The 27,383-nt window shown below is 45.8% G+C and overlaps 2 protein-coding genes and 1 long non-coding RNA gene across 8 annotated transcripts in view; 1 reads left to right on the forward strand and 2 right to left on the reverse strand.

Moving 5' to 3' along the window:
* DMRT1 (doublesex and mab-3 related transcription factor 1) overlaps nt 1-6,570 on the reverse strand; it is a 60,093-nt gene extending 53,523 nt beyond the window's left edge. Inside the window, exons 1-2 of one of the 3 annotated variants that reach the window (XM_087741656.1) lie at nt 6,283-6,570; nt 3,326-3,509 (exon numbers count right to left, since the gene is read on the reverse strand). In XM_087741656.1, the coding sequence (XP_087597782.1) occupies nt 3,326-3,509; nt 6,283-6,570 (472 nt within the window). Of the gene's footprint in view, nt 1-3,320; nt 3,510-6,282 lie in introns of all 3 variants that reach the window. The other 2 variants (XM_087741657.1, XM_087741658.1) reach the window with 2 other exon arrangements.
* A 9,283-nt stretch (nt 6,571-15,853) lies between these two features.
* Nucleotides 15,854-27,377, forward strand: LOC148050608 (uncharacterized). The gene is made up of 3 exons (XR_015701040.1): nt 15,854-15,875; nt 20,766-20,984; nt 25,539-27,377. It is a non-coding gene; the product is annotated as an uncharacterized LOC148050608 (long non-coding RNA).
* The window catches only part of KANK1 (KN motif and ankyrin repeat domains 1), a 132,248-nt gene continuing 128,039 nt past the window's right edge, over nt 23,175-27,383 (reverse strand). For all 4 annotated transcript variants that reach the window (XM_087742153.1, XM_087742154.1, XM_087742152.1 and 1 more), the window contains 2 exons: nt 24,778-24,876; nt 23,175-24,178 (listed from right to left, as the gene is read on the reverse strand). In XM_087742153.1, coding sequence (XP_087598279.1) covers nt 24,116-24,178; nt 24,778-24,876 — 162 coding nt within the window. In that variant the 3' untranslated portion in view covers nt 23,175-24,115. The remainder of the gene's footprint in view (nt 24,179-24,777; nt 24,877-27,383) is intronic.

Genomic DNA, 27,383 nt, shown 5'->3' on the forward strand with positions numbered 1-27,383 from the left:
CCACCCTATCCACCAAATGCCAAACATGACCCTTAGTTTGTGACGAGGACCAAATAACATGGAGGAAAAGTGAAATGCACCGTCTAAGGAAGGCCTGCACTGCACTAAAGGAAGGCCTTTAGTATGAGCCATCCCTCAGGGATTTCTAAATATTAAAATGGCAGAGGTACCAAACTGACACGGAACAGGGAAGAACCCAGGTTTTAAAAACCATATGTCTGAAAGGCATGTTTTAAATGCCTCATCATAGTCTTTCCCTGAGTTTTGCACACTAGTTAACCTGACAAGATGTACTTACCCTAGAGAGGGAAGCACAATTACTTTAGATGCCCTAGGATCTCAACTTTTTGCTGCTCTGTACAATTAAATGGCCTTGCTCTCAACCACCTGCAACTTTAAGGGAAAATGCACAGAAACTACAAAATCTGTTTGCAAGACGTTCTGTTAATGCCCTGTGACCATGGTCTGCTCCCTTCCAACTACCCTGCAAACTCCCAGTTTGCTCTTGAGTGAGGAAGATACGCTCCATCCAAAGTAAACACCGTTTCCAAGCTTCAGATGGTAAATGCACAAACCCATACACTATGACCATGATAACTCATTTTTCCCCTTTTCAAAAACAGCATGTCATGAAGGGACCTGAAAAATTGTCTCTGGTCTCTCCAGGTGTCACAATATTTCTGATCTGCCAATAAAATGGATACAGCGAGGAAAGACTCTCTCTCTGGCACTATGTCTGATTTGTGTGACTCCTTCACACATTACTCCTCTGCTGGCAAACAACGCTCTGCGTGATGGGGAGTCCAAAAGAAAAACTGCTCTTGTGAAGCCAAAAACTTACAGAAGGAACAGAATTACCACTGTCAAAACCATCTCTGGCCCAGTCTAATGCATGTCGTACAGGGCACGCTGCACTCCCAGGAGCCACTGGCTCCCCTGGGGCTTGCAGGGAGCTGCTGACTTCCCCTGCCACGAAGGGTTTCACTGTAAATTCCTGCAAGATCAGCATCTCAGCCTACCAAACTGAGACACTGGGACACTTGCTCCGACAGGGTCTCTCATTCTGCTTGCAGTTGAGGGTACCAGTAAAATGATAGAACAGCAATGCAAGAACCCTTCGAGTACCTGGTCCTGAAACAACTTGACACCTAAAACAAGAACTTCATGTCACATCACACCTGGCTGTTTCTTACCTAACAAAAGACCTTTATATGCTTAAAAAAGAAAGCATCTGAATATTTAAGGAGTATTCCTCACTGAAAAGTCAGACTCTCCAGGGTGAAGGCTGTACTCTGACATCTGATGAAGCCACCCTAGGGGTCTGGCTGAACACAGAGCACCTTCTGCAGCTTCAAAGGCAGCAGGCAGTCACTGGTGGTGTTAAATCCATACCCATCAGCACTTACACTGCGTTCAACAGATGAACCGACGAAAATTATTTGAGACAGAACTTTATGCAGTGCAGTTGCTTTCGAGCTAAGCATGAATTTCTGTTGCTACTTAGGTGCCTCAAAACAAAATTATGATCCCAATTTACTATTCATTCCCAGATTGCTCCATTTCTGATGAACAAAGCTGACCCTCTCTCGATTCTTGGCTGGAATCACATCTTCTGCCTGGAGATGAAGCTGTGTATTTTAAATGTTGTCACCCTCACAGTTATTTAGTAAAATTCTTGAGAAACAATGTATTTGAATTGCTTACAAAGAAAAATCCACTCTAAGAAAGATGACTGCAAACCATTTACAACTGCTCTGACCAAAAATTTTCAAACAATTCATATTACCTTACAATTAGGCATTTTCATGTTTTCAAGTCTTTATACAAGCATGTGAATTGCCTTAAGCTTGTTTAATGAATGCTTTTCATTGAAAGACCGTAATTTAATTTTATTAATAAGAAATTATTAAAGTAGGATTAATAAATTAAATACCTCCACTGACATCTTAAAAACACTGAGATCAAAGCTTATGCAAATTTTGCTGACAGTAAGACAATTTCATTTTTTGGCCTTTCTGTACAAGCAAAGGTTTTCTTGTTCTCCTGAGTTACATACAATCTCTATACATTACTGAATATACTACTTTAATCTTTAGCTAGCTTTTTCCATGTCTATAGACAAAGCATGCAGTCATCCAAATATGAAAGGAGTAATTGCGTCAATTCAAAGGTGACACTAACATGACTGCAATAATGAAAACAAAAAAGCTAATAAAAAGCTATTTATTGTTTTATCAACCACTTCTTCTAAAAGCTTCCCAAAGAAATTCCTCCACATTGGTCTGAAACTGCCTGTCTGCAATGGATGCAACAAATCCATCTGACAAGGCTTTAAATGGCCTGCAAAACAAAGTGATGTCGTTTGACAGAGACACATAGGCACTGTCCTTTTATCAGTTAATGCAAGGCATTGTCCATTTTAGAAGCATCTTTTTAACCAGGAAGTATATTCACCTGTATTATTGACATCAGCACAGATGATTAAAAATGAATGAAATTTCCTTCTTCTTTCCTCTATGTTTGTTTTCTTTTTTCTTTTTTCTGTCTACACAGCAGAAAACAATTACATCAGTTTCATTTTTATACATTTTCAATTGCTGTATTTGTCAGGCATAAGCTCTGCACAAGAAAAAGCATTTTGTCTAGAGTCTTCAGTTCAGCACCTTTGAGTCCCCGTTGTGCTTAGCCATGGTTTTACTGAATCTGCAGACAAATATTGCTTGTTTTTTGGTTTTGGTTGGTTTTCGTTTTTATATGCAATACAGTAAGGTGTAGTAGAGTGGAAGGACTGTGTCAGTCTTTCATAGTTCATCACACCTGGCCACACAGAACACCTGGCCACACAGAAGAGATGTACCACCACATCAAGTCACATAAGGTGGGCAGCTCTCTGCTGCTGGGGTCAATAACATTACCTACACACTTGGCTCCTATACAATGCTGAAAACTCCCCAATTTTGAAGAAGATACACAGCCAGCCAACATGCAGTTGCCAGGACTGTGGCAGGAGCACATATGTTGGGAGAAAGGAGAAAAGCTCCTCATAAATCTCTACTTGCAGGTATACACCCTATTGAATTCAATTACAGTGCCAGTCTATACCAAACTTATTTTGATTTTCAAGTAAAAATAGCCAATTAAAATATGAAAGACTGATCCTGGGTTCTTCCCTTTTGCTAACCATACCAACAGCGCAACACCGTTCTTGGAGAAGGGACTCGACAAGCCCGCCGCTGCGGGCAGGAGAAGAGGCGCAACAGCAGGCAGGTGTAAGGAACATCAGCCCTTGCCCCAAGCAGCGAGCATCGCTCTCCCAGCACTTTACCTGATGGTGTGCTAGCTGCTGTCACGGTTGTACTCGTCGAGTGCGTAGGGCTGCTGTTTTCCAACAGAAGACAAGAGCTGCCACCACTGCTCTTCTTAGCAAACGTCTCAGGGGCACTGGGCAGGGGCACCGGGTGGCTGATTCCCAGTTCCTCTTCCTGAGCTTGCTGCCTTCTCAGTGCAACCTGGGGACAAGAAGACAGATGTAGGGCATGCTCTCTGGCTTGAGCACAGTTTATAATGGCAACAGTGAGAGACTTGAACTCGAGGCTGTTTTTTCCTCTTGGTACTCTCTGCAGTGCTTACATCACGATCCAGCCAGTGGGAAGAGAAGGATATAGAAGTAGTTATAAAGCTAAACTGTTTTTTTCTGTCCAAACATATATGCACAAACCTATGAAATGCTGGTGCTATATACATCTACCTCCAACAAGGCCACATGAAGACATTAAAGCTGACGGTATTTACCTGACACAGTTGTGCTTGGGCAAAGCATACCATGAAAGGCATAGAGGGTCACTACCCTCCTCTCTGCTGATACACAGCTGCTGAGGATAAGAAACTCATTTGCTTGCAAGGCTCTGCTGTGTCTCTTCATCAATATAAAGCATGTCTTTATGAGGGCTGATACCTGCAGTCTGCTACTCTGTCCAAGCTTGCTGGGCTCCCTTGCTGGCTCTTTGCTGGAAATCTATCCCTTCAAGGGAATTTCAGCGCACAGTACACTGTACACAGAGAGCTATCGTGTCAGAAGCACGGCAAATGTAGGGAACCATCCTGTGAGCATCTCAGCCAGTGTCACACGCAGCAGACAGCTGGCCAGGCCTGGAGCAGCGGGAGCTCCCCATTTCTTTCCCAACACTGATGTTATTCCATAGCTTAGCTGGCACTGGCAAAGCCCACAGGCACTATGCAGTCTGGACACGGGTGCAAACCAACCAAATTCACTGCTTACTGAAGACAGAGAGGACCCCTTCTGTGTCATCTGAACTGGCAGATCAATGCTGCGCAGCCATCCTCCCGTGCCAAGCATGACGCGTTGTCCAGGCAGTAAACACGATGCTGGGGGCTTCACAACCACCTACCCTGCAACTTGCCAGGTGACTGATTTGCATCTGTATTTGAACCTCAGAAATTTGTCCCAGATTACAGACTGGGATCGTGGGCTTTTCTTCCTGGAAATACTCCTGGGTAACTTGGACAGGATTGCCCTCCATTTCCATGTTCAACAGCAACATTTTTCCAATACAGATGCATAATACCATTAGAGAAAATAATAATAGCTCTTGCAATAGAGACATCCCAAACAGGGGGTGTAGACTTGCAAACACCAGGGGTAACTTTGACTTCACAAGCCAACAACCTTGACCTGCAAAATTCCACCAGCGCCAAGGGGCTTATTGCAGAAATATATCAAAAGGGGGAAAGACAGACTTTCAATGTGTAACTCCTACACAGATAAGGTTCAGTGAGGGAGGCTTTCAAAGCCACTTTCAAACACTAGGCAGGGAAGAGAAAACCCCCCGGAGGGCCACCGCCAGGCCCCACTAGCAGGAGGCATCCACCGCCCGACCGAAGCTGCTGGACAGCAGAACAGCCTGTGCAGAAGGGGACACTTGCACGGGCAACACCCCATTTCGTGCTCCCTCCCCCGAGGCAGGCAGCAAAGGGATCCGCGTTCATTATTCTGTGGTTCACACCGGGCAGAGAAAGCGCACGTAACTTGGGTGTAATAACAATTTCTGGACTGCCATGCCACCGACAAGGAGGAATTATTTAAATGAACGAAAGCTCCCCGTGGGTTCAGAGGACGTTTAGTATACCCGTACTGAATAATTAAAGTGGGGAAGGATTTCATCCAGGTCTGCTAAGGTTTTTAAAAATCTGTCAGCGGGACGGTTCATTTCATGTGGGATCGCGAAGCTCTAAGCGCACGTTAGTTGCAAACTGGGTCGGCAGGTCTGATACCGCTGCCTTTACTTGCACCAGCAGTCCTAACACCTTCCCGTTAATTTGTCTGCAAGGGACTATTTGCACCAAGGAGAAGGTGGAGCCCCAGCCAGAGCTCAAGCACGCTAGTAGCCTTTACACTCCCAGGGCTCCTCTTAACGAAGTTTTCAAGGTAAGGATCACAAGGACTAATACAGCGGTCATTTACTTTGCCAAAGAGCTGTGACTTCAGCGGTACGACCTAACGAAAAAAGTTATTCCTACACAGAACTGGGCACAGCGTCATGTCTCAGCGGACACTACTGCGTCCCCGCTCAGATTTGAGATGGCCCAGGTACGCAGCTACTTACAGAGCTGCTCTATGCAAAATCAGGAACAACGCCATTAAATAAAGAAGTCTTTTTAGAAAGGCACTCGACTAAAGCCCCCTAGCATCAGGAAAGGCAGATACACCGAATCTGACACCACCGGCGGAAAATATTCCCGCTAACCAATTAGCGGGCTAGATTATTCATGATCTAGTCAAAAACAAGTTGAAAAGCGGCAATTTGACGTTAACTAGAAGTCTTCCCCCCCCACCCCACCCCACCCCGGAGGTTTTAGAGCAGATCCGGGCCCTTGGGGACCGCCGGCACGCTGCGGCTTTGCCCGCTTTCATGCGGCGGTGCCCGCCGGCGTCCGGGGCGCCCAGCCGCCCAGCGCTCCCCGCCGCGACCTAACCCTACCCGCCTCCGGGCATCGCCTGGTTTGATGCAAAACAGAAAAAAAATTAACGTAAGACAGCGGGGAGCCTCACTAGTTTAGGAGGACGGCGGCCTCACTCCAGCCCGGGGCGAGGCTCCCCCGCGGCCGCGCTGTCCCGGCGCGGCGCGACCGCCTGGCTCCGGCGGGCACGACAGCCCCACCGGGCGCGGGGGAACGGCCCGGCCGCCGGCAGACGGCCCGGCCCGGGCAGACCCCGCCGAGGCGGCGGCGGCGGCCGGCGGGGGGCCGCCCCGCGGGGCTCACCTGCGCTGCCATCACCCGCTGCCGCTCGGCGATCAGGCTGCACTTCTTGCACTGGCAGTCCCGCCACATGCAGAACCGCTTGTGCCCCTTCAGCGGCGAGGAGTAGCCGTGGTTGCGGCAGCGGGCACACTTGGGCAGACGCGGCGGCTTCTTCCCCGCCGCGGCGGCGGCCACCCCGTCCGCCGGGGCGGCCGCCATGAGGGCCGCCGCCTTCCCGAAGCCGCCCGCCTTCTCCCCCGGCCCCGCGGCGTCCGAGGGCTTGCTGAAGGCCGGGGAGTCACTGGGCATCGCGGCGGGCTGGGGGCAGCCGGGCGAGGGGTCGGCGCGGCTCTGCCCTGCCCTGCCCCGTCCCGTCCCGTCCCGTCCCGTCCCGTCGCGTCCCGCCGCCCCGCGCGTTTTGGCGGGCGGCGGCAGCCCGGCGTCGCCCCTCCCGCCGCGGCCCCCCCCGCCGGTCCCTGCGGCCGCGAAGGCCTCTCTCCCCCGCGGGGCAGGCGCCGGGGGTGGGGGAGCGGCCACCCCTCCCTCCCCGCTCCTCCCTCCCGCCCGGCCCGGCCCGGCCCGCGGCGGCCGCCCGTCGGGTGGGCGGCGGGGCGGTGGGTGCTGGCCCGGGGCTGCTCCAGACCCCCGGCTGCGTGCTGGAGGCATTCGCGGGCCGGGCTCAGCCGCGCTGCCTGCGGGCCCGGCACGACAGCGCGGCCCCCGCCCCGGCCGGAGGCGGCCCCGCGCCGAGCCCCGCGGCCGCACGGCCCTGCCTGGCGGCGCAGGGGCCGGCGCAGGCCGCGCCAGTGGCGGGGACCCCCCGCCGTGGTCCCGGGGAGCAACCCGGGATCCAGAGAGGCCGGTATTGAGCCCTGCGTTCCCCCGGGCTGGGTAGGCCGGCGCTGGTTAGGTGAGCAGCGTGGCCTGGCCCAGGGAGAGCTGTGACCCCCACGTAGGACACCCGAGTTGCTGCAGCTCAGCTGCTCTCCTTCGTGAGCCCTCTGGCTCCTTGCTGGGCTGCCTCTCTCCTTTGCAGGTTACCTTACTGTCATGTCCCCAAATGGGTATAAACACTCTTCGATCAATACCTGTGCAGGCAGGTGATCCCCACAAACACAGACAGACTGCGGTGACAACCCAGTAACCATCGCCCCTGGAGCGGGTGTGGGTGGCTAGAGCGGGTATACTCTGCAGAGGATGGCAGGAGAAGATGCTTTTGCTTTTCTTTTTTACATAGGCTCCCCTTCCAACTTGGCACTATGTGATTTATAGACCTATGCAGCTCCACAGATATTATTTACAGTATTAATATTTCCTCTGTTACACCTTTAAATCTTTCCAGGCCCAACTTTAGATGACGCTATCTTCATGCTGAAATGAAACTATTAAATTACATCTCAATCTAAGATGAATGACAACTGTCAAATGAGTGACTCAACAGAGATGAAGCAGAAAGCGCCTGAGATTATGTGAGGCTGATTTATAAAGATTGCATAAAGATTTCTATAACCCCAGCTTCATGACTCAGCATATCAGATGGTAATAAGTTACAGTAGGTAGAAATTTATTTCTGCTAGCCAAGGAAAGCTTCTCTCTCTTTGAGATCAGCTATCTCCCAGCTAATTCTGCTCAGACTGAGCCTCCCTGCCGGGAGCAATCATTGCCTATCCCAGCCTGAAGAAAGTCCCAGATCCTTGCTGCTTGGTGCTTTCCATTAACATTCACTAAATTACATTTAAAGAACTTTTCCCTTCATGGCACAACGTAGGAGACACTTATGGCTCTTTCCACCCTCCGGAGAGACCACATTAAGATACTCCTGTTAAGCCCTGTTCTCAAGCAATCGGATGGTCCTCAGGTGAGACACCAGCAAAAGCTGCGTGGGCTTGGTGCAGGGGTGCGACAAGCATTGAACTCGCAGAAACCGAAACTTTTCCCTTGCATCACTTTGCTGGCATTGACATTCCTGGTGTCAATAACTGCACGTTTTCCTGCAAAAGAGAAGATGAACACAATGTTTAGTGGAACAAAAATATGATTTGCCTATACACCTAACGGTGTATACCACTAACATTGAAGGAGGTGAACAATGCAGACAGTCATGCTTAGCCTCCTATATTGAAATGTGGAATTCCTCCCTGAAAGAAGTCAGTTGAGATCTTCTCAACTCGTAGGGGCGCTGATCAGGCTCCGAAGCTGCTGTGTAGGAGCGAGTCTTGAAAGCGAAACTGCTGCTTGTGAAGTTCTGTGCGGGGCTGAGCACACCAAAGGGATGTTGTCGGGTGTTTGAATGCAAATTGCCTTGAAGTCAATTTCAAAAATTAAAAAGGAGATGAAAGGAGGCTAAATCAAAAGAACAAGAAAGGCAAAATAAAATAAAAACAAAAAAACTGAGGTATGAAAAGGCAGGAGAAGAAAAAGCACATCAGAAATGACAGGAGGACAAGGAAGAGAAAAACTGGAAGGAGTAAAAAAAGAGAAAAGAGAAGAGAAGCACAGTGCATGAAGCAGGCAAAGACAGACAAAGGAGAAATAATAGCAGTCACCAGCTGCTTATATATGACTTTTCACTAGGAGCTAAGTGGGACAGACAGCTCAGAGACGAATCACAAGATGCAAAAATGCAACAGTTCCAAGAAGAACGTTAATTCAGCTGTCTTTCATATAACTAGTATTTTCTACTCCTGCTTTTCAGGCTAACTGCACAGATCTGTTTTATCCATAATGTTACAGAACCAAGTGGTGAGGAACAAAATATTAATGTTGCTAGTACCTACCTAGTATTTTGTGTTCTGGGTGAATACCACCAAAATACTTAGATGCCTGATGAACACAAGTACACGGTCGATCCTTTAATGATTAATTGCTTTGGTTTTGCTAGGTAGTTGCACTTTGAGTATGGTTTTAGCGTGTAATGTTTGTCTCAGATTTTTTTAATGGATGTTTGGTAAGGATGACAACACATTACTGGATTTGACATCCGTTGGAGTCATGAAGGAACAGGAGATGGTTACAAACTGCCAGCAGTTCTAACATGAACCAGAGCAATATCTCACTGCAAGTCTTCAGGAAATCACAGTCATTCATTTAATGTAAGTCTGGGCGTCTCTGATTTGAACCCAGCGATGATGTCAGTGACTAAACATCACTGCAGTTTGCCAGCACCTTTGGAAATAACTGTAATTAATGCTTCTGGTGAAAAAAACCCGTAAGAATCATAGAATCATTTAGGTTGGAAAAGACCTTTAAGATTATCACGTCCAACCGTTAACCTAGCACTGCCAAGTCCACCACTGAACCATGTCCCTAAGCACCACATCTACACCTCTTTTAAATACCTCCAGGGATGGGGGCTCAACCACTTCCCTGGGCAGCCTGTTCCAGTGCCTGACTACCCTTTCAGTGAAGAAGTTTTTCCTAATATCCATCCTACACCTCCCCTGGCGCAGCTTGAGGCCGTTTCCTCTTGTCCTATTAATTGTTACTTGGGAGAAGGTAGTTGTAGAGTGATAAGGTCTCCCCTCAGCCTCCTTTTCTCCAGACTAAACAACCCCAGTTCCCTCAGCCGCTCCTTGTGAGACTTGTTCTCTAGACCCTTCACCAGCTTCGTTGCTCTTCTTTGAACTCACTCCAGCATCTCAATGTCCTTCTTGTAGTGAGGGGCCGAAAACTGAACATTTGAGATGCGGCCTCACCAGTGCCAAGTACAGGGGGATGATCACTTCCCTAGTGATCAGTGAAGAAGTATCAAATGACATCTTTGCTTTTTTTCTAGGTAGCTGATAGTTATCGTTTAGCTTTATCTTTTTTTGCATAAGTCTTTAAAGTACAAAATGTCGTCTGTTAGTGAGTGCCAGTCTGTCTTTTGCTGATGCATGCCTTTGGCTGATCCCTTGAACCTTGCCAGAATGTTTTATTTGCTTACAAGATCATCATTTTGAGGGACAGATGTGAGCAAGCCGTGTCCCCACCACCACATTTGGCATGACTGAGCATCTCAGTAGAGAGGTCACGAATTAAAGAGGACTCAATTCTGGCACCATTGCCTGGAAAGTGAAGACCTTTAGTTTCACAGAAGTCAGCAGGGTTGCACTCATTTACTAAGTCCATCTCAGAGATCTGCTAGATCCGATTCTGTTTACTATTTTTTTTGCTGTCAGTGTGTCAAGCCAGAGGGTTGTGCCCCCTTTGTTCACAGCAGATCTTTTTGACTCTCACAGGTCATTTTGTAGAGTGTATCACCAGGACTGGTTGTGGATTCCCACCACAGCCTCAGCTGCAGGAGTCGTGAGGGACAGAAGATAAAGCATTCACACTGCCGGTCCGCATTGTTTGAAAACATCAACGTGTCCATAAACACTCTGCACATTTAGAACAAAATATCAAAGGCAGCCAGAGGGAGTCAAGCAAAGGAGGGAAACGGTGCCAGCACGTTCCCCTGAGGCACTGACGGGGCTGGGAAACTCCTCACTGCTGGACTTTAGTGCTTGCCTGCAGCTTTGGGTGTCTTGGCTGCCCTACAGCCATCCAGTTAGCAGAATAAACGGGTGTACAGCTACCTCCATCTCTGGTCCTGGAGCTATGTTAGTCCACATGTGTCATTTACTCATGTGAGTCATCGGCTTGATATAAGCTGGTCTGCTTGTGCGAGTAGCCTCCCATGCAAACGTAAGTATTTGCTGGAGTGACAGACACGATCGTGACGACTAAACAGCTTGAAACGATATTTCAGAAAAAATCCAGTAGGTGGCATAAATAAGCCATGCATGTTTTGCAGTTTCACTTGTATACTTGTGCCATTCTCCTCTTTCTTCCATTCATTCCGTATTTTAAACCTCCTTTAACTTACAGGAAAGCTGAAGTTTTGTCCCTTGGCTCTTAAAACACAACCCCACAGGCAAAGTTTTGTATTCCAGGTGGAGAATTTTCTTGACACTTTCTGGCAGCATATAGCTTTTTTTTTTTTTTTCTCTTTTTGTGTTCGTGTTTAGGCAATTTCTGTTTTCAGGTTATACCTCTAGAACTGCCTGCACCACAACAAAAGGTAAGGGTTTCTTAGGACAGCAGATCCGAACCCAAACCTTGCCTTGAAATGCCCAATATTTACAAGAGTTTAAAATCAGCCCTAGAGTCGCCGACACTTCTCTGTGATGCTGTCATAGAGTGTTGGCACCAGCAGCATTACTCAAGATCGATGAAATCTGATAAGCTACTGATGGCTGTTGCCGAAAGTCCATTCAATCAAGCTGAACCTTCCATTCAGGCATAAGATTTCAAGTGCTTCATTCTTCCTTGCTCCAAAAAACGTTTCTAAGGCATGGGGCCTGTAGGTGTAGGGAGCCCCAGTGTGCTACTTGGTCCTCTTCTCCTCAAACTTTTTTTTCCTTTGCTGTCTTGGTCTCCGGGGCTCACGTTCACTGAGTGAAAAACTGAAGCAGTTTACACTGCTGCCACCACTCGGCTGTTTGCTGCTTTTCCTCGGTGAGAGTTAGGAGAGTCCCTGGAGAGGGTGTCCGCAGCCTCTCACCAGTGAGCTCAGGGATGTCTTTCTTCATCAGTCTGAAAAGCTGCTATGCCCAGCTCCTCTTGCAAAGAACACTGGTTGTTGGCAAGGCGGGTCAAAATGTGTACGCTCCTCAGCACCCTCAGTTCACGTTCGCTTCTCTTGGTGCAAATCCAGATCCCCAGGAAGATAAGTTGGGACACCCATCCAGGGGACCCTTCTCCAAAGGGTGCACGAAGGGATGTTGGCAGAGGGCGGGAAGCAGCATCAGCCATATCCCAAATTAGAGAACAGGCCTGCCACAGCAGGTAACATGCCTTAATGGCCATTGAAGTGGGAGTTTCATTCACACTCTGCTTGCTGGTGTTGTCCTGACATGTGGAAAGGGAGCCTCCACATCAGTAACTTCAGATGAGCTACAGCTGAGAAAAGCCACCAGATAGTCATAATCTAGAGTTTAATGGTCTAAACATCTGGATTATGGTAAAAATTATTTATGTAAAAATCTAGAAAACCTGCCTGTAACAACGGGCGGCTCTTCGCCTTCATAGTTGTGATCCCAGCCAATGACGCTGGCCCACAGTGCTCAATAAAAACATGATTCACTAGAAACAAAATTCACTCTGTTACATCATGCCAAGTATAGTACAAAACCAAAGCAGTTTTCAAGTACAATGAAGCAAATAGCATGGAGATATTTAAAAAATGCATATGTTTCTCATGTCACTGCTGTGACTAGTTTTACCATTAACAGGGATAAAGAAAAGAAAAAATTACCGTTTTTTCCACTAACACCTACATTCACCATTTTCTCATTTGTTCATGCAAGTTGGAATCATTTCATCGCAGATTTAAAGGCTGAAGAGAACACACTTTCAGCTCCTCGGATATCTCAATCATTGTTAATAATTGACTTGGATAGCTATTTGGAAGCATTATTAGGCCCGACTTATAAAATAGAAGTAAAAAAGTGAGTGTGGGGAAACCACTGGATTGCTTCTGCTCAGTCTTCATTGTTCATTTTAGGCACACTTAAAAATTAATTGGATCCAGTGACTTAGAACATTGAAGACTCCTGCATGACTCATTAAGCTGACATTTCTAACATTTGTAATTCACACTGTAAGAATGATAGAATCACATAAGCCATCTATATGTTCGAGCTCCTTCATCAGGGTAGGCCTACTGCAGAGAATGCCCTTAGTTTTGAATATCATCATCAATTCAGCTCTAAGACATCTGTAATGGAGCTGAGTTTGATAGAATGCCAGAGTGTGAAAAACTAAGCTCCAGCCTTTTAAAAAATAGGCAACACAATTAATTGCTACTTTTTTATTTATGGTCTTTAATCTTTTAATGTATACAGTTAAATTCCCACTTCATTGAGCAAGCCCACTGGTATTTAAAGGAACAAATAGATCATTTCAAATTATAAAGCACTGGCTTTATTACCTACGCTTTCTATTAAATTGTGCAAGTTTTTATTATTTTACGTTCTTGATCTTCAGTAACCTAAAACTGCTGGAGATCCATGATTGTGAGGGATGGTGTCATGGTTTAACCCCAGCCAGCAACTATGCACCACACAGCCTCTCCCTCACTCCCCCCCCCCGGTGGGGTGGGGGAGAAAATTGGAAGAGTGAAAGTCAGAAAAACTCGTGGGTTGAGATAAGAACAGTTTAATAATTGAAGTAAAATGAAATAGAATAGTAGTAGTAGTAATAATAATAATAATATAATACAATAATAATATACAAAGCAAGTGATACACGATACAATTGCTCACCACCCACTGACAATGCCCAGCCTGTTCCCAAGCAGCGATCGCTCCCCCCCCGGCCAGCTCGCCCCAGTTATATACTGAGCATGACGCCATGTGGTATGGAGTAGCCCTTTGGCCAGTCTGGGTCAGCTGTCCTGGCTGTGCCCCCTCCCAGCTTCTTCTGCATTGGGCAGAGCATGGGAAGCTGAAAAGTCCTTGATTGGTGTGAGCACTGCTTAGCAACAACTAAAACATCAGTGTGTTATCAACATCATTCTCATACTAAATCCAAAACACAGCACTCTACCAGCTACTAAGAAGAAAATTAATTCTATCCCAGCTGAAACCAGGACAGATGGTTTTGACTGAGGTAACTGAAGGGGCAGTTTTTGCTGTGTCGATTTATTGGCTGTCCACTTTATTTAACTATTTGTGCATTATTATTTGTTGCTCCTAATTCTGATGCTTGATAGAAGCAAAAGTTTTGTTACAACAGTTCCTTCTGAATTTATTTTCTTCTTCTTTCTTTAAGCCTAAATAAATAGAAAGTATCTTTTTCACATAATATTCTGCTCTCAGGGGGGCACATTTCATTCTGTGGGACTTCCCATTAAAATCAGTCAGTGTAGCACACCTGTCTAAGAGCAAAGTTTTGTGCTGCTATTCCCCCATTTCTTCCCCCATCCCATGTGAAGTCTTTCAAGTCCACTGAGGAGGTGCAGGGCAAGGCGGGCAGGGGTGTCAGAATTGCCTCCAGCTGAAGCTGAGATCTTCCAAATATTTAATCAAAGTCAAATGACTGTTAATTAATCAGCCATGCTGTGAAATTACTTGATGTGAGCCACTGACTTTTCGCCTCTCCTAGGCTGAGAAAGAGAGAGAAATCTTCCCTGTCGGCCTGACTCTCTGCCCCGCAGCCTCTCCCATCTCCCCTTACCGTCCTGGAGCCGCCAGAGCAATCAGGCAGTTCAGAGGTGGTCCCCAAATGCTGCAGAGTATTGGGTCTCCCCATCTCCAAGGGCTCATCGGCTTATCCCTCCTCCGTGCCAGGAATCCAGTTTGGAGGAAGGACCTGGGAGATCTGGGTCCCAGGGGACCTACACCTCTGAAGTGAGGCTTTGCTTAGTGCTATCAAGATACAGATAATCAGAGCACTTAGATAGTTGGCTTCCTTAGGTAATAGTTTTCTTCTATCGCTTGCATGTCAGTCAGCGGTGTCAGGTTGATGATCTCTGTACGTCTTATATGCACATTGGCTAATTAGGAGTGATTGAGTTTCTCTAATTCTGTTGGCTAGAAGATGCTAAGGAAGATGACACATTGTTACAAATTATTTCAACTGTCAGGCTATTAATTTTAATTAGGCTGGCTTTCTCTAGACATGGAGATGCTTTGTCGGGTGACGGGAACATTGTGTGGAAACTAATTAGTCAGACATCTTAATTTTCTGTCATCCCTATGCAAACAGTGTCTCTTGCAGGTGCCAGAATAAAGGTGTTTTGAGCCCAGCTCAGCCATCCCAGCTAAGTGCATGCAAATATTCACATTGCCTGAGTGAAATCTTTTTAAATACCCTTAGAAATTGTAACAGATAACACAAAGTAAGGGTGAGAACAAACATAGCTTCACTGCATGGTTGTTTAAGCTATTATTTTCTCTTACCTGTTTTTAAAAAGCTAAGGCACGGAGATTGCCTTTTCACTACTGGAAGGCAGCTTCTGTGAATTCACAATAATGAGGTCTTAGAAGGTTGTTCATTAGGCACCTGAAGGTTCAGGATGGCAACTTAGGCATCCTTGTGCTGTGTTTTTGTTTAACATTGAGATCGACACACTCAGCTCTGCTCAGCCGCAGAAGAAGATCAGGTTTGCTGCCTGTGGAAGGCAATCAATCAGCTATTTCAGGTACTTTCAGGCCATCTGTGTTACATTTCGGGCGAAAGTCTTTGGGATAGCTAGTTCCTCAGCTCAAGCATTTCTGTGTTGGAGCAGCATGTCCAACCCAGCTCGTTTTCATGTCCCTCAGTAATAAAGGCATGCCAGCAGCGGACCATGGCATTCTCTGGGCAGGCCCATGGTAGATGATGATAGCCTATTTTCCAGGTTTGTACCTGCCTTTGAAGAAACCTTTTTCTTTTAGGCCTGAAGAAAATAATACACAAACCTTTCTGCAGTTGGAAGAGAGTTTCAGCCTTGATCCTCAGCTGCTCTAAGTTAGGGCAAGTGTCCCTTTTGATCTGGCTGCTGGCCAGGGGTGGGGAGTGACATGTTTGTGCGTTTATCACACTTCAGCTGGAAAACGCACACTTGAACACCAGAAACATGTCTCCTGCACCAGGCTGCACAGCAGGTGAGTTTCTTATCCTCAAGAAAATCATCCTGTAATTTGAGGGAAACTGTAATTCCTGGAGAAGAGGTAGATCTCAGAGGCCAGGTAGCAATCCTAATATCTCTTGCTCTTGCGTAAACCAGTTCCTCGCAAGCCAAAAAATGCTACCCCTAGAGATTTCCTAGAAGGTAATGTCAGGCTCCTGAACCTCTTCCATGCTGATTTGGTAGAAGAGCTGTAGGGGTTTCGTGGTTTAGCACAAGGTTACATGGTGAGGTTCCTTTCTGTGTCTATGGAGCTTACATTTCTATTAGCAGGTGTTTTGCAACGCTCGTCACTTCTTCCAAAGGCAATGCTAGGGCACAGGCCACAGCAGTTTTCCATCTCCTGACCCCAGATCTCAGGAGAATACTGCTGGGCCTCCTTGTAAACACAAAACTCGGGTAGAAAGCAGTGGGCTACTCTTTCAGTGTTAAGTTAGTTAGAGAAAATAATTATCTGAGACCAAGACTTATATATATTGGCTCGAACATGCCAGCCCTGAAATGTCAGCAGTTGAAAGGGGGGTATTAAAAGAGGAGGACAATGAAAGAAGCAATACCAGAATGCTAAAAAGAAAAACCAAACCAAACTCCGGTAACTAACTGCTCTGCCAGAGGCTGGTGGCTTTCGTCCGCCTGCGTGCAGCGGTGCTGGGTTTATCCCGTCTGCACAGGCGGCGGGAGGCCGCCGGGCCCTGCTGCGGGGCCTGGGCTCCCCCGCAGAGCAGCGGGCCCCCGCGGGCCGGCGGCACCTGGTTTTCCTCACACAGCTGGAAGGAGGGGTTTAGAGTCTCATCCGTGCCGTGTTTGCAGAAACTCACACGCATACTTACCCATTTTCATATAGCTACGCCTGTCTCCTTTGTCTCCAGTTCTTGGCCCAATTCTGACTAAATACAGGTTGTCGTACGAAGGGCAGAATGGGCTATTATCTTGTGACACAACACACAGATGGTGACAAGCTCATATTCATTTAAAAACTCACCCAGGATTCCCAAGAACCAAAACCTGTTTGTTGCAGAACTTTCTCACCTTCAGCTGTATCTTTTTGCTTTGCTGCCCCTTTGCAAATCATCTGTACGGCGTGTTATTTCAGCAGTCACATACTGTGGAATGTTTTAATTCCTTATTTACAGGATTTGTCTCTCAGCAAAACAAAAGTATCCTTTTAAGCTTCTTCCTTATTTTCAGCTTCCAACTTGTAAACAGCTGTTGTTTTTTGGGTTGACGGTGGCAGCCTTTGGAGCCGTCTCCCTGGGGCCAAGTTGCATTGCATCTTCCAGGGCCAGGTGCCTCTCTGCTCTGTCTGAAGCAAACAAAAAAACGCACGGACCATTTGCCCTCATCACCCTGCCAACTCTGGTCCATTTTTGCTCTCATTGCACTGCCAGCTCTTACTTAATTCACTCTCTGGCAAGTTCTCTTTCAGCATTACAGATTTCTAACTTTCTCTCACTCCCACAAACTTACATTATTTTTCCTCAGTTGTTTCAGTCTGATTTTCCTAAACCAAATCTCATTTTATTATCATCCTGTGTTTCTAATCTCTCTGAATCTCTTTGTAGAGCTATTCTGCTCACACTCCTCCCAAATCAGCATCTGCTGCAGAAGGCATTAACGTGCTTCTGGCTTCTCCTGCTAGGCTAGTGATGCAGATTAAACCACCACAATAAAGGGCCTCTGAGCAGATATATGTGGTTGGACTGGAAAATTCTCATGATAAATTTGCAAGAACGAGTGCACGTGGAGGGGGGAGCCATTTCCTGGGCCAGCCCTTGCCTGCTCACGCCTCCGCAGTGCCAAGAGGCTGGCTCTAAGTCTCGCTCACCGCTGGGACTGGAGAAAAGTTGTGCTTCTGGCCCCAGAAAATGCCCAAGAGCAAGGCAGGGGCACCGCAGGACGGCTGCCAGAGACAGCAGGTGGCTCTTCATGTCTCAAAGAAAGGTGTGATACCATGGCTAGGAAGTAGAGAAGGATCTTTATTAATCTGCCTCTTCACTCTTTTCTTTTTCTTTTAGCAGGAAGAGCTGAAGGTGCATATCATTAAGGAAGCAGAACACTTACAACAGAGGTTTTGAGGCACTGAACTCATTAATCACCTATAATAAAGAACTGTCTGATATATTGACCAATGTATGCATACAGCCGTAAGGCAATACTACTTCCAGCATGATTTACTCACGCGCTTTGTTCCCATTGCCTAAAAACCTGGCAGGATAACAGACGTGCCGTTTTACAAACAACTTTAAGACATTGTTACAATCATCTTTGCAAAAAAAAAAAAAAAAAAAAAAGTTATAGTATTTCCTGCATATTATCTTACACAGAGGTTCCCAAATATTCTTGCAGATAGTCTGCAGTTCTGCAGCTCCTTAACAGCACTTTGCTGTCCAGAGTGTCCTCTTCTTGTTGAGAAAAAATGAGGTACTGATATGTTGGATCATGTCATACCAACCAAACAGAAAGTGGAGCAGCTGATGGAAAAAGACAGCAACTAGGCAGCTCAGCTCTAAGCAGGCACTTCTGTTCGGTGTACGCGTGCACAGAGACACAAAAGCCAAAGTGAAGTGAAACAGGCAGGAATTTTTTAACTGACTTCCCTAGGCATTGCATTAGGCTGTGAGTAGTGAAAGCTAATATTTTCACAGTTCCCAACTGAAAAATGAAACAAATGTGAATCTGGGTACCCCTTTCCTCTAATCTCATTGTGGCCATTTCTGAGAACGTTCAATGCAAAATCCTCCTTGCATGTTTTCCAGCATGGCTCCTTGACCTCCTACCTCTGTCCCTTTTCCCATGTCAGGCTCTCAGAGGCAGGCACAAGCATCCCCATGTGAACTGAATGTCTGAAAGCCTCTCTTTTTAGCGAGGAAATGCTTGTAGTTAAGCTTTCATTCGAGGGACCTGGATGCAGCACAAGGGCAGGACGGGATGAAGTTTACAGACCCACATGCAGACACAGAGCCCAGTGAAGAGGGATGCTCGCAGCTGCAGTAAGAGTGTGAATGCTGTTTCGGCCAGCTCTGCTGCTGCCTTTCAAAGGCAGGAGAACGTCTGTAGCCTTTGGGCCGCTTCCATCCCAGCAAACAGAGCCAGTCCTGTGTGTCAGGGATCGACGCCAAGCCTTGCATTATTCACACCATAGCTGAACTGGACCCCGAGCAGCCAGACTTCTCAGCCAGAAGTATGAGACACCAGGAGAAACAGACATAAAAGCTATTTCTAGAATAACTTGAGTTCTTCCAGCTGTATCAAGAAGATAAAACCTCTGAAAGTACATCTTGCTAAAATGCCTTCTTCAGTCATTGCATTTAGATCAATATTGTGTTGGCTAATTTCCATCATTTTAAATCTTGGTACCAGTAACCCTTGTCTCTTATCTCTTAGGGTGATTATAAGTGGCAGCTTCACTTAATGTATGATAGTGTAACTGGAAAAAGACAGTGACGTATTTTACAGTCTTGAAGAAGTGCCAGAGCTTTTATATATTCACTGGCAGTTGGAGTTCAAAGGTGATGACAACATCATGCTTGGATATACTGAGAGTCAATCATCATCTGATCTGAACAGAAAAACAAATGCCAGGGAGAGTGTGTAGGGGGAGCTCAGTTCAGAGCTGGCATGCATGGTAAACCCCTTAATACCAGCACCTGTGATAAACGCTATCCAGCATTAGCAGGTGGAATTAAACTTGGCTTGCAGAGAGCATCAGTGGATACAAACACTTTTGGGAACTTCTTAACTATTTCCTGGGGAAGGGCCCAACTTCCACAGTGTGAACTGCTTCAGGTGTCAACCTCTTGGAGACCTGAGTGCCATCCAAGAGAACAAAATGCAAAGGGAAGTAATTATTCTTTCTTCTTTTTTTCCTTGTCTGTCTTTTTTTCTTTTTTTTTAACTGCTCAATCCATTAAGTCTCCCCAGTAGGATTTTAGGCCAGAAATGACATTCACTGACTTTGGTAAAATAGTTTATTCTGTACTTTTCACCTATATCCCCCAACACATACAAAGTTTTAGTTGCTGTTGGCAATCTTCCTGACATGGCATACCACAATGGCCTACTTCACCGTACAGCTAAAACTGGGGGCACTGTGCTTTACAAGGGATTTTAACCCAAGGCAACGAGCTTTTGGGAAGAAACTGAACATTACACAGAAATGCCAAGTCCACAGCTTCATCTAACATTTTCCAAAGCTCTAGGAGGACAATTCTGGGTCAGCCCTTCTGCTTACCAGGAAAACGGCACCTAAATAAATCCAGGAACTCTGAGTTGCGTAACCTCACTCTTGCATGCAGTTGGAAGGGTCAGATTCCTTCCCAGGCTTCTGCCAGTTGAGGCCGTTAGAAAGCAATGCAATCACTTAGAAAATTTTAACCCCTAATGTGTTGGTTTCTGATATACCAGTTCTCTGGGGGGGGGAGGGGGAGAAAAAAAGAAGGAATGTTTATTTCTGCATTTCTCTTCCTATGCTTTTTTCTACGTAAAAAAAATGTATTAAAGTACATTTGGTGATGCTCCCCATGTCATTAGTCACCTAAACCACTGGACCAGTTTTTTTAAACCGTTCTACGATAGTTGCGCACCCAGGACTCCCACTGCACGCAGGACTCCCATTGATTTGTGGAAGGAGAGACAGGGACCTGTGCCAACCCAGAAAATAACAGTCATGGCCCTCTGCTTTGAAAAGCTAAATTCACAGGCGTTTCAATTTTTTTTTTTAGCCTCAGCCTGCAGTATGTACAAATACATGTGTGGAAATGAAGCACAGTAGTAACGTAGTAGTGCAGCAACAAAGATCATTATTTAAAAAACTATTTTTGGAGCAAAGATCTATTGGACATGTTACTAATCAAGGCATCTCCTACAGCAATACAGTGGCACCACTGAAGAGGACGTTATCAGACGGCTCAGCATACTCTTTAACAGAGTCAGACTGTGGAGCATATCTACAGGCTTTAAAACTGCTGTCATAGAATCACAGAGTATCTCAAGTTGGAAAGGACCCATAAGGATCATCAAGTACAACTCCTGGCTCCTCGCAGGACTACCTAAAACCACTGTCATGAGATATAAGCCAAAGTTAAAGGTATGATTACTAACTTCCTTAAAAAAGCACAGCTATAGAATCACAGCATCATGGAATTGTTTAGGTTGGAAAGGACCTTTAAAATCATCAAGTCCAACTGTTAACCTAGCGCTGCCAAGTCCACCACTAAACCATGTCCCTAAACACCACTACCCGTCTTTTAAATATCTCCAGGGATGGGACTCAACCACTTCCCTGGGCAGCCTCTTCCAATCCTTGATAACCCTTTCAGTGAAGAAGTTTTTCCTAATATCCAACCTAAACCTGCCCTGGCGCAGCTTGAGGCCATTTCCTCTCGTCTTATCACTTGTTACTTGGCAGAAGAGACCGACCACCTCGCTACAACCTCCTTTCAGGTAGTTGTAGAGAGCGGTAAGGTCTCCCCTCAGCCTCCTCTTCTCCAGGCTAAACTAGACTGCTTTTGGTCAAACCCGTGCTAAATAAAAATTATATTCTTGGTAAAACTGAAAGTAGAAACCTGTCCCTGGTCCAGATTCTGTCCAGGCAATATAATGTCTCTCCACAAGACAAGAATTTAATCCATTAGATACAGGCAAGCATGTATGAATAAGTGAACTGGATTTTCTATAAAATTAGAACAAGTTCTGCAGAGAGATTAAAGCAGTCATCCTTTTTCTCCACTTCATCAGCTTGATTTGTTTAACTCCAGCACCGTGTGTGTTTTAAACTCACGAAGACAAGAACAGATTACCCTGAGTTTGCTTTCCAGACAGGTGTTAGCACTGTGGCAAGAGGTGGTGGATCAACAGATCTGAAAATGAAACGGAAGCCACTCTTGCCATGCCCAAGGTGGGGAGATGCAACCTGCACTAATTCTACTGAACAAGAAACCCACCCGGCTCCTAAGCGAATGAGGAATTTATTGGGAAGCCTGCGCTGGTGTCATGCACTGCGTATGACCAAGTGTCTGGTCATCGGGTGGGTGCACGTGGGGCACAGCTCGGCTCCCTGCTACACAGGCCAGCCTGCACTCACTGCCTCTGACCGAGCGCGGCTGGCAAAGCGAGGGGCATTTTTTTCTGTTTAATTTTTTACGGCTCCCATTTTTTTCTGTTAATTTTTTACAGCTGCTATTCTTACTGCTGCCATTTGCCGTCAGTCTGGTGTCAGAGGGAAGATCTTATTTTCACAGTAATTTGGCAAGTTGGTGACATACCTCTTTAACTAGCAAGTAGGACACAGGTGAGACAGCATCCACACAAAATTAGATGCTACATGAAGACTGAGAAGAAAAGTTGGCCAGAGGTGTGCAATAGTAAAAACTGACTGACCTCGGGGCAGGGGGGGAGCTTGTTTGGAACCACTATGTTAAGACATGTGTGTCTGCCAGCAGAGAGACTTCACCTGCCCTTTGCCCAGGGGATGCTCCCTAGTACAGGGGTACCAGCCTGGCACTGGTATCACGCAGTACCTGCAGAGCTAGACCAAACCAGCTCTGACAGAGCTCACAGAAACTTCATGCGGTCGAAGCCACCAATCCATGTAGGCCAAGTGGGATAAAGATGGCTTCAGCGGGTGCCTATTTGAAAGGGACTATGTAGGAAACCATAGTTCCTTTATCCAATGGGATCTTTATTATCCTATGTTTGATAAGGACTTTGGGAGGGATGGAGGAAGGACAGAGAGGAACAGGAGCGTGGGTCCCTTGAAGGAAGGCATTGAAGTGTGTTTCTCTGTCTCATCAGGTAGGTCTGAACTGACAAGGATACAGAGGCACTAGCTTAGGACTTGCTCCAGTGCCATCTAAAAAGCGTCCCCTTCACCAAGCTGCCAGGATTGTTCAGAAGATAAAGCTCAAAGGCTTTTATTTCAGGTGATAACTACTTTGCAGAGAGCTAGATCAAACTGCTTGAACACCATCCTTTGGTGCCTCCCCGTGATGCTGCACACGGTTGAGAGAGAGGCCACTTCTCTCCCAAACAGCAAAGGGTCCAACCTTTGCAGCAAGTGCAAGACCAGCAAAGGCAGGTCATCTTGGGCAAAGCTTTTTACTCTGCCAGTCAGCAGGAAAACGCTAGTTTGGGCACTGATGCTGTTCGCAGCAGCAACCCGCAAGGGTTGAGCTATCCACTCCTCCCTGCCTTGACTTAACCAATCTATCCTGTTTTGCCTCTGCAGTTGTAATTTGCAGCGTATCTCGATGATGACAAATCACACATAAAACAGGAGAGGAGTAAAACAGCATAATGAAATTTTATTCTGAAAATATGGCAAGAGTCTAAGGCACTTCAAACATTTCAATACATATGACTAAAGTGAATGTGACAAGGTAATAGCATTCCATAAATATGCACCGAGAACTATGCTCGGTTCCACTCAAGGGGAATATACAGCTGGTACCTCTAATTTTACTCTCCAATAAACATGTATGGAGCTTATACACTGACACAGTTAATAAAAATATGGTAACAGGACATGTAATTCTTCATGTAGTTTTTAATTATTAAGGAATATAAAATGTTGAAAATACTGTGCGAGTTAATTTTATAGATACTAGTATCTTTCGTATAAAAAGTTATACATTATCCCCAATTAGCAACAACTTATTTAGTGAACTTCAGACCTGACAAGAGGCTCTATCCCCAATACCTACCCACTCACCCACCAGCTCAAGATCCATGGAGCTGACTATATAAGCGACTGCAACTTATGAATTTCAAAGTAATTAAAAACATCAAAATCATGTTGGAATGAAATTTATGAAAAGGTTACTTTGATAAAGTCTAGGCACAGTAAATATAAGTATGTTTTAGAATGGTTAAAAACAAGCCACCAGGACACCCCTGCATGGATAGCTTTAGAAGTCTTAGGCTGCACATAACATAGGAAAGGATAATCTACAGCAAAGAAAAACAGGATGTATGCCAGTGTACAGAAAGACAAGTAGGTGAGCAAAAGAACAGTTCTGGCTAAGGTTCTCAGCTGAGCACTACTTAACTATACGCTTGCTTCAAGTTTACAGTTTTCTATCTTTAGCACTAGATCTCTGCTTTCACTTTGCTGGTGAGTTCAGGCACAAGACAATTACATTCAGTATCTGTCTCAGTAAAACAGTAACATTTAGCAGCTTAAAGATGGCATAGAGATTTTTTACAGATATTCATGCACTACTACTCAAACGTGGCTCTGTGGGTGGGACCAGGAGATGTCTTTCTGCTAAGCCTAGGAGTGCCCTAGAAAAGAGGAAAGAACAATTAATCAAAGAGAAATTATTCCAGCCAGCCAAATGAGAACACAGCACTCAGAAGCACTCTGTTCAATCCCTTGCCTTTAATTGCACAGATTAATCTTTCTTTTTTTTTTTTTTTCCATTTTAGGAAGAACAGTGCCAGCTATCATACAGCCTACTAACTGAGAGTGCATGTTGTTTAGACAGTGAAACGTTTACCAGCAGTTTATCAGAAGGGTGAGCTGGGGCTCTGAGAGCAGGTGGATATTTGCCAGAACACCTAGGACAGCTGTAACTCCAGAAACAGCTGTGTTTTGGTGACCAGGTCAATAATTAGCATTACAATGACGCAACAGCACCTCCACATGCTAGCCAGAGTCAGTGAACCTTGCTAGTGTGCTATGTTCACCCCCAGACAAAAGGGAGGAGGAGGTATCCTTCAGCCAGGATTCAGCCTTCTGCAGACAACCTATATTTAGAAATGTACATTTCACTTACCAGCATAAAAATTGTCCTGTGAATAAACTTGAAAATTCACGTGCGGTATGGCTGTACACCTGCTGGGGGGGTTAAAACGTAAACTGCAGGAGGTTGTGTACTAACCGGTGACTGGGTTTTGGAAAAGTTGACATGGGCATAAAGGAGAACCGCTATATCCTTATGTCCAGCTTCCAGGGCTATTGAAAGTGCTGTGCTGCCATCCTGAGAGAAGGAAGGAAGAAGAGAATTAGTGCTTGTGTGCATTAACAGACCTCTTAAAAGCCCCATCAGCCCACTGAGAAGGGAAATTACGAAGTGGAGGCCCCACTGCTCAGACAGACAGTTGGGTTAATTTAGAGTCTTGTTTAATTTCTTTTATTATAATTAACTGACAATAAGCCTTGCACTGCTGTTTTATGAGGCAGTCCAATTGTCAGAGGCCTCATAATTTCTCTCAATGAGGAGTCTCGATTATTGCCGAGGAAGAATGAGCACGCCATAATCACAATAACGTTACATGTAGTGCTGTGTAAGACCAGTGATTTCAGAAGATTGGTCTGTCTGGGAGAAACTACAATGTCAGTGAGGAGTGGAAGAGAAGATAAGGGAGGGATAAATGCTAATCAAATATCATGATAATTGTTGTGTTATAATGATAATGGTTGTGTCATAGCTCCCATTAACACTAAGAGCAGTTGCATTCATAATTCCAAATGCTCCTTGATGGAAGTCTTAACTACAAACAAATGGACTTTCCTGGTCGAATACTGTCACCTCCGTTTCTCAGAAGATAAGCTTTCAGAAACTGTAGCTGTTGAGGCTGCTAGAAGCAAAGGCTGCTTTTGCTTGAAGGGTAATATTTTGACCTGTTGTTTTCCCTTTAGACCATGTTTGGTCCAGGAAGAAGCAGACATCACACAACCTGCGATGTGAACCTCTGAGCTGTCAGAAAGGCACACTTATACGAAGCTGCCACATCCCCAACTCTGCCTTTCTTGCTTCCTTCCCTTCCTGAAATGAGTGCATCACATGGCTACAACCCCCTGGTCTCCAATGGTATTTAAAATTACAAGGCAGGCAGCTACAACCTCGGCACAAATCTCACAGTGGCTTGCTGGTCCACTGCCTGGCTTCTGGCTCTTGTGCACAGAAGTTTCCACAATAATGCCAGTATTTGATATGTCTTCTCACAGGGTTTGCCTCTTATGTTGGCTCTCTGAATGGAGCACATTTTCCAGCCACTGCTGTAGCACTGGTATTAGAGAGGTCGGCACCAGTTTAAGGAAACTGTAAACCCTTTTTCCAGCATGGGGCACGATGGACAGCATCCAAGTGGAAAGTATTCCTATGAGACTACAAGGAGGGATTATACATAAATCTAATTGTCCTGAGCAGATGGGGAGCTAGAAGAGCTCTCCACTACAGTGCAATATAATGCACTACAAATGCACAACAAATACTCCACAGTCAACACCAGGAAAAGCCAAGTTCTTAAAGAGAGATGCTGAATCACCGTCAGAGTGGCACACATCACTAGGATGAAGCTCAGTTTACTACTGATCATGCTGACTGGAAAAGCATCACTGTCACATTCAGGATAGCTAGGGGAACGCTAAAATCTCACAATCTCTCAGCACAGACAAGCCCATTATAAAATAAGCAGCAGACAAGCTGTGCTTGGGAAACAGTATCAAACTGCCTATAGGAATAGTTAAGTGTCATGTCCCCATAAAGACTTTCATTATTGACTTGGTGATTAATAGTGCTACCAGCATCCAGGCTGCAGTAATGTAGATTGCCCCCAAAAGCGTTTGTTACACTGAGGCCTTCTTACATTTTCCCCTCAGGCCAGCCATTACACACTGCTGGCACCATAGGGCAACTGAGGTGGCTCCGGCAGCAGGTGAGTGAATGAACAGAAATGATCTCTCTACTTTTCTGCAACAGCTTCAACAAATGACCACCCGCTGCCCTCCCATATCCCAAACCCAGGCTCCATTTCAGTGCTCAGTGGGTGAAAGCAACAGGAAGAACGGAAACATACCCGAGAAGTGATGCTGTTAACAAGAACACAGTACTGGCAAGAAACCAGCTAAGTCAACTTTTCACGTTTGAGAAGTCTACAGATCAAATTGTCTGCTGACGCTGTAGGCTGCAATGATCCTTGCAAACAAGAAACATGCAAGTGTCTCACTTGGCACTGAAGCCACAGCCTGTTTCTGTTTATTGTCAGGACAATGTAGCTTCATGACTGAGACCAAACCTGTACTCTCAAAAGTCATGGTGTAGATACTGTGTGAACAATGGAGAGAACTGTAGGGCTGATGTTTGCCACAGATGCAGGAATCAACACAGCAAGGCCATTAAATCACCAGATAAGGTCCTGACTGAAAACTGGAAGACTTCTGGGAAAGGGGGAAGGAATGTGAGAAGGGAAGACGTTTTACCATGAGCTAGCAACTGATTTATCTCTTCTGGCCATTGCACAGCTACGGCTAGCCACAAAAATAGCTACTGGGTAGGTCTGTTAGAAAAGCAGAGATAGCCAAATAATCCCACCACTTGCTACCACTAAGCAAAGGATTCATGCATTTGGTACTTAGGCACTGTGAGTCAGAGATTCACATAAGTAGATTTCAGCAGCTCTCCACTGCATCAAAAAAGCTGAATTAGAAAAACATTGCAGAGTGGAGAAGCTATTTGATGAAGCACTATCTGGAAAGGCTACT

This window comes from Nipponia nippon, unplaced genomic scaffold (genome assembly GCF_047370975.1).
Source record: "Nipponia nippon isolate SJK-2023a ecotype South Korea unplaced genomic scaffold, ASM4737097v1 scaffold_8, whole genome shotgun sequence".
Classification (NCBI taxonomy): Eukaryota; Metazoa; Chordata; class Aves; order Pelecaniformes; family Threskiornithidae; genus Nipponia; species Nipponia nippon.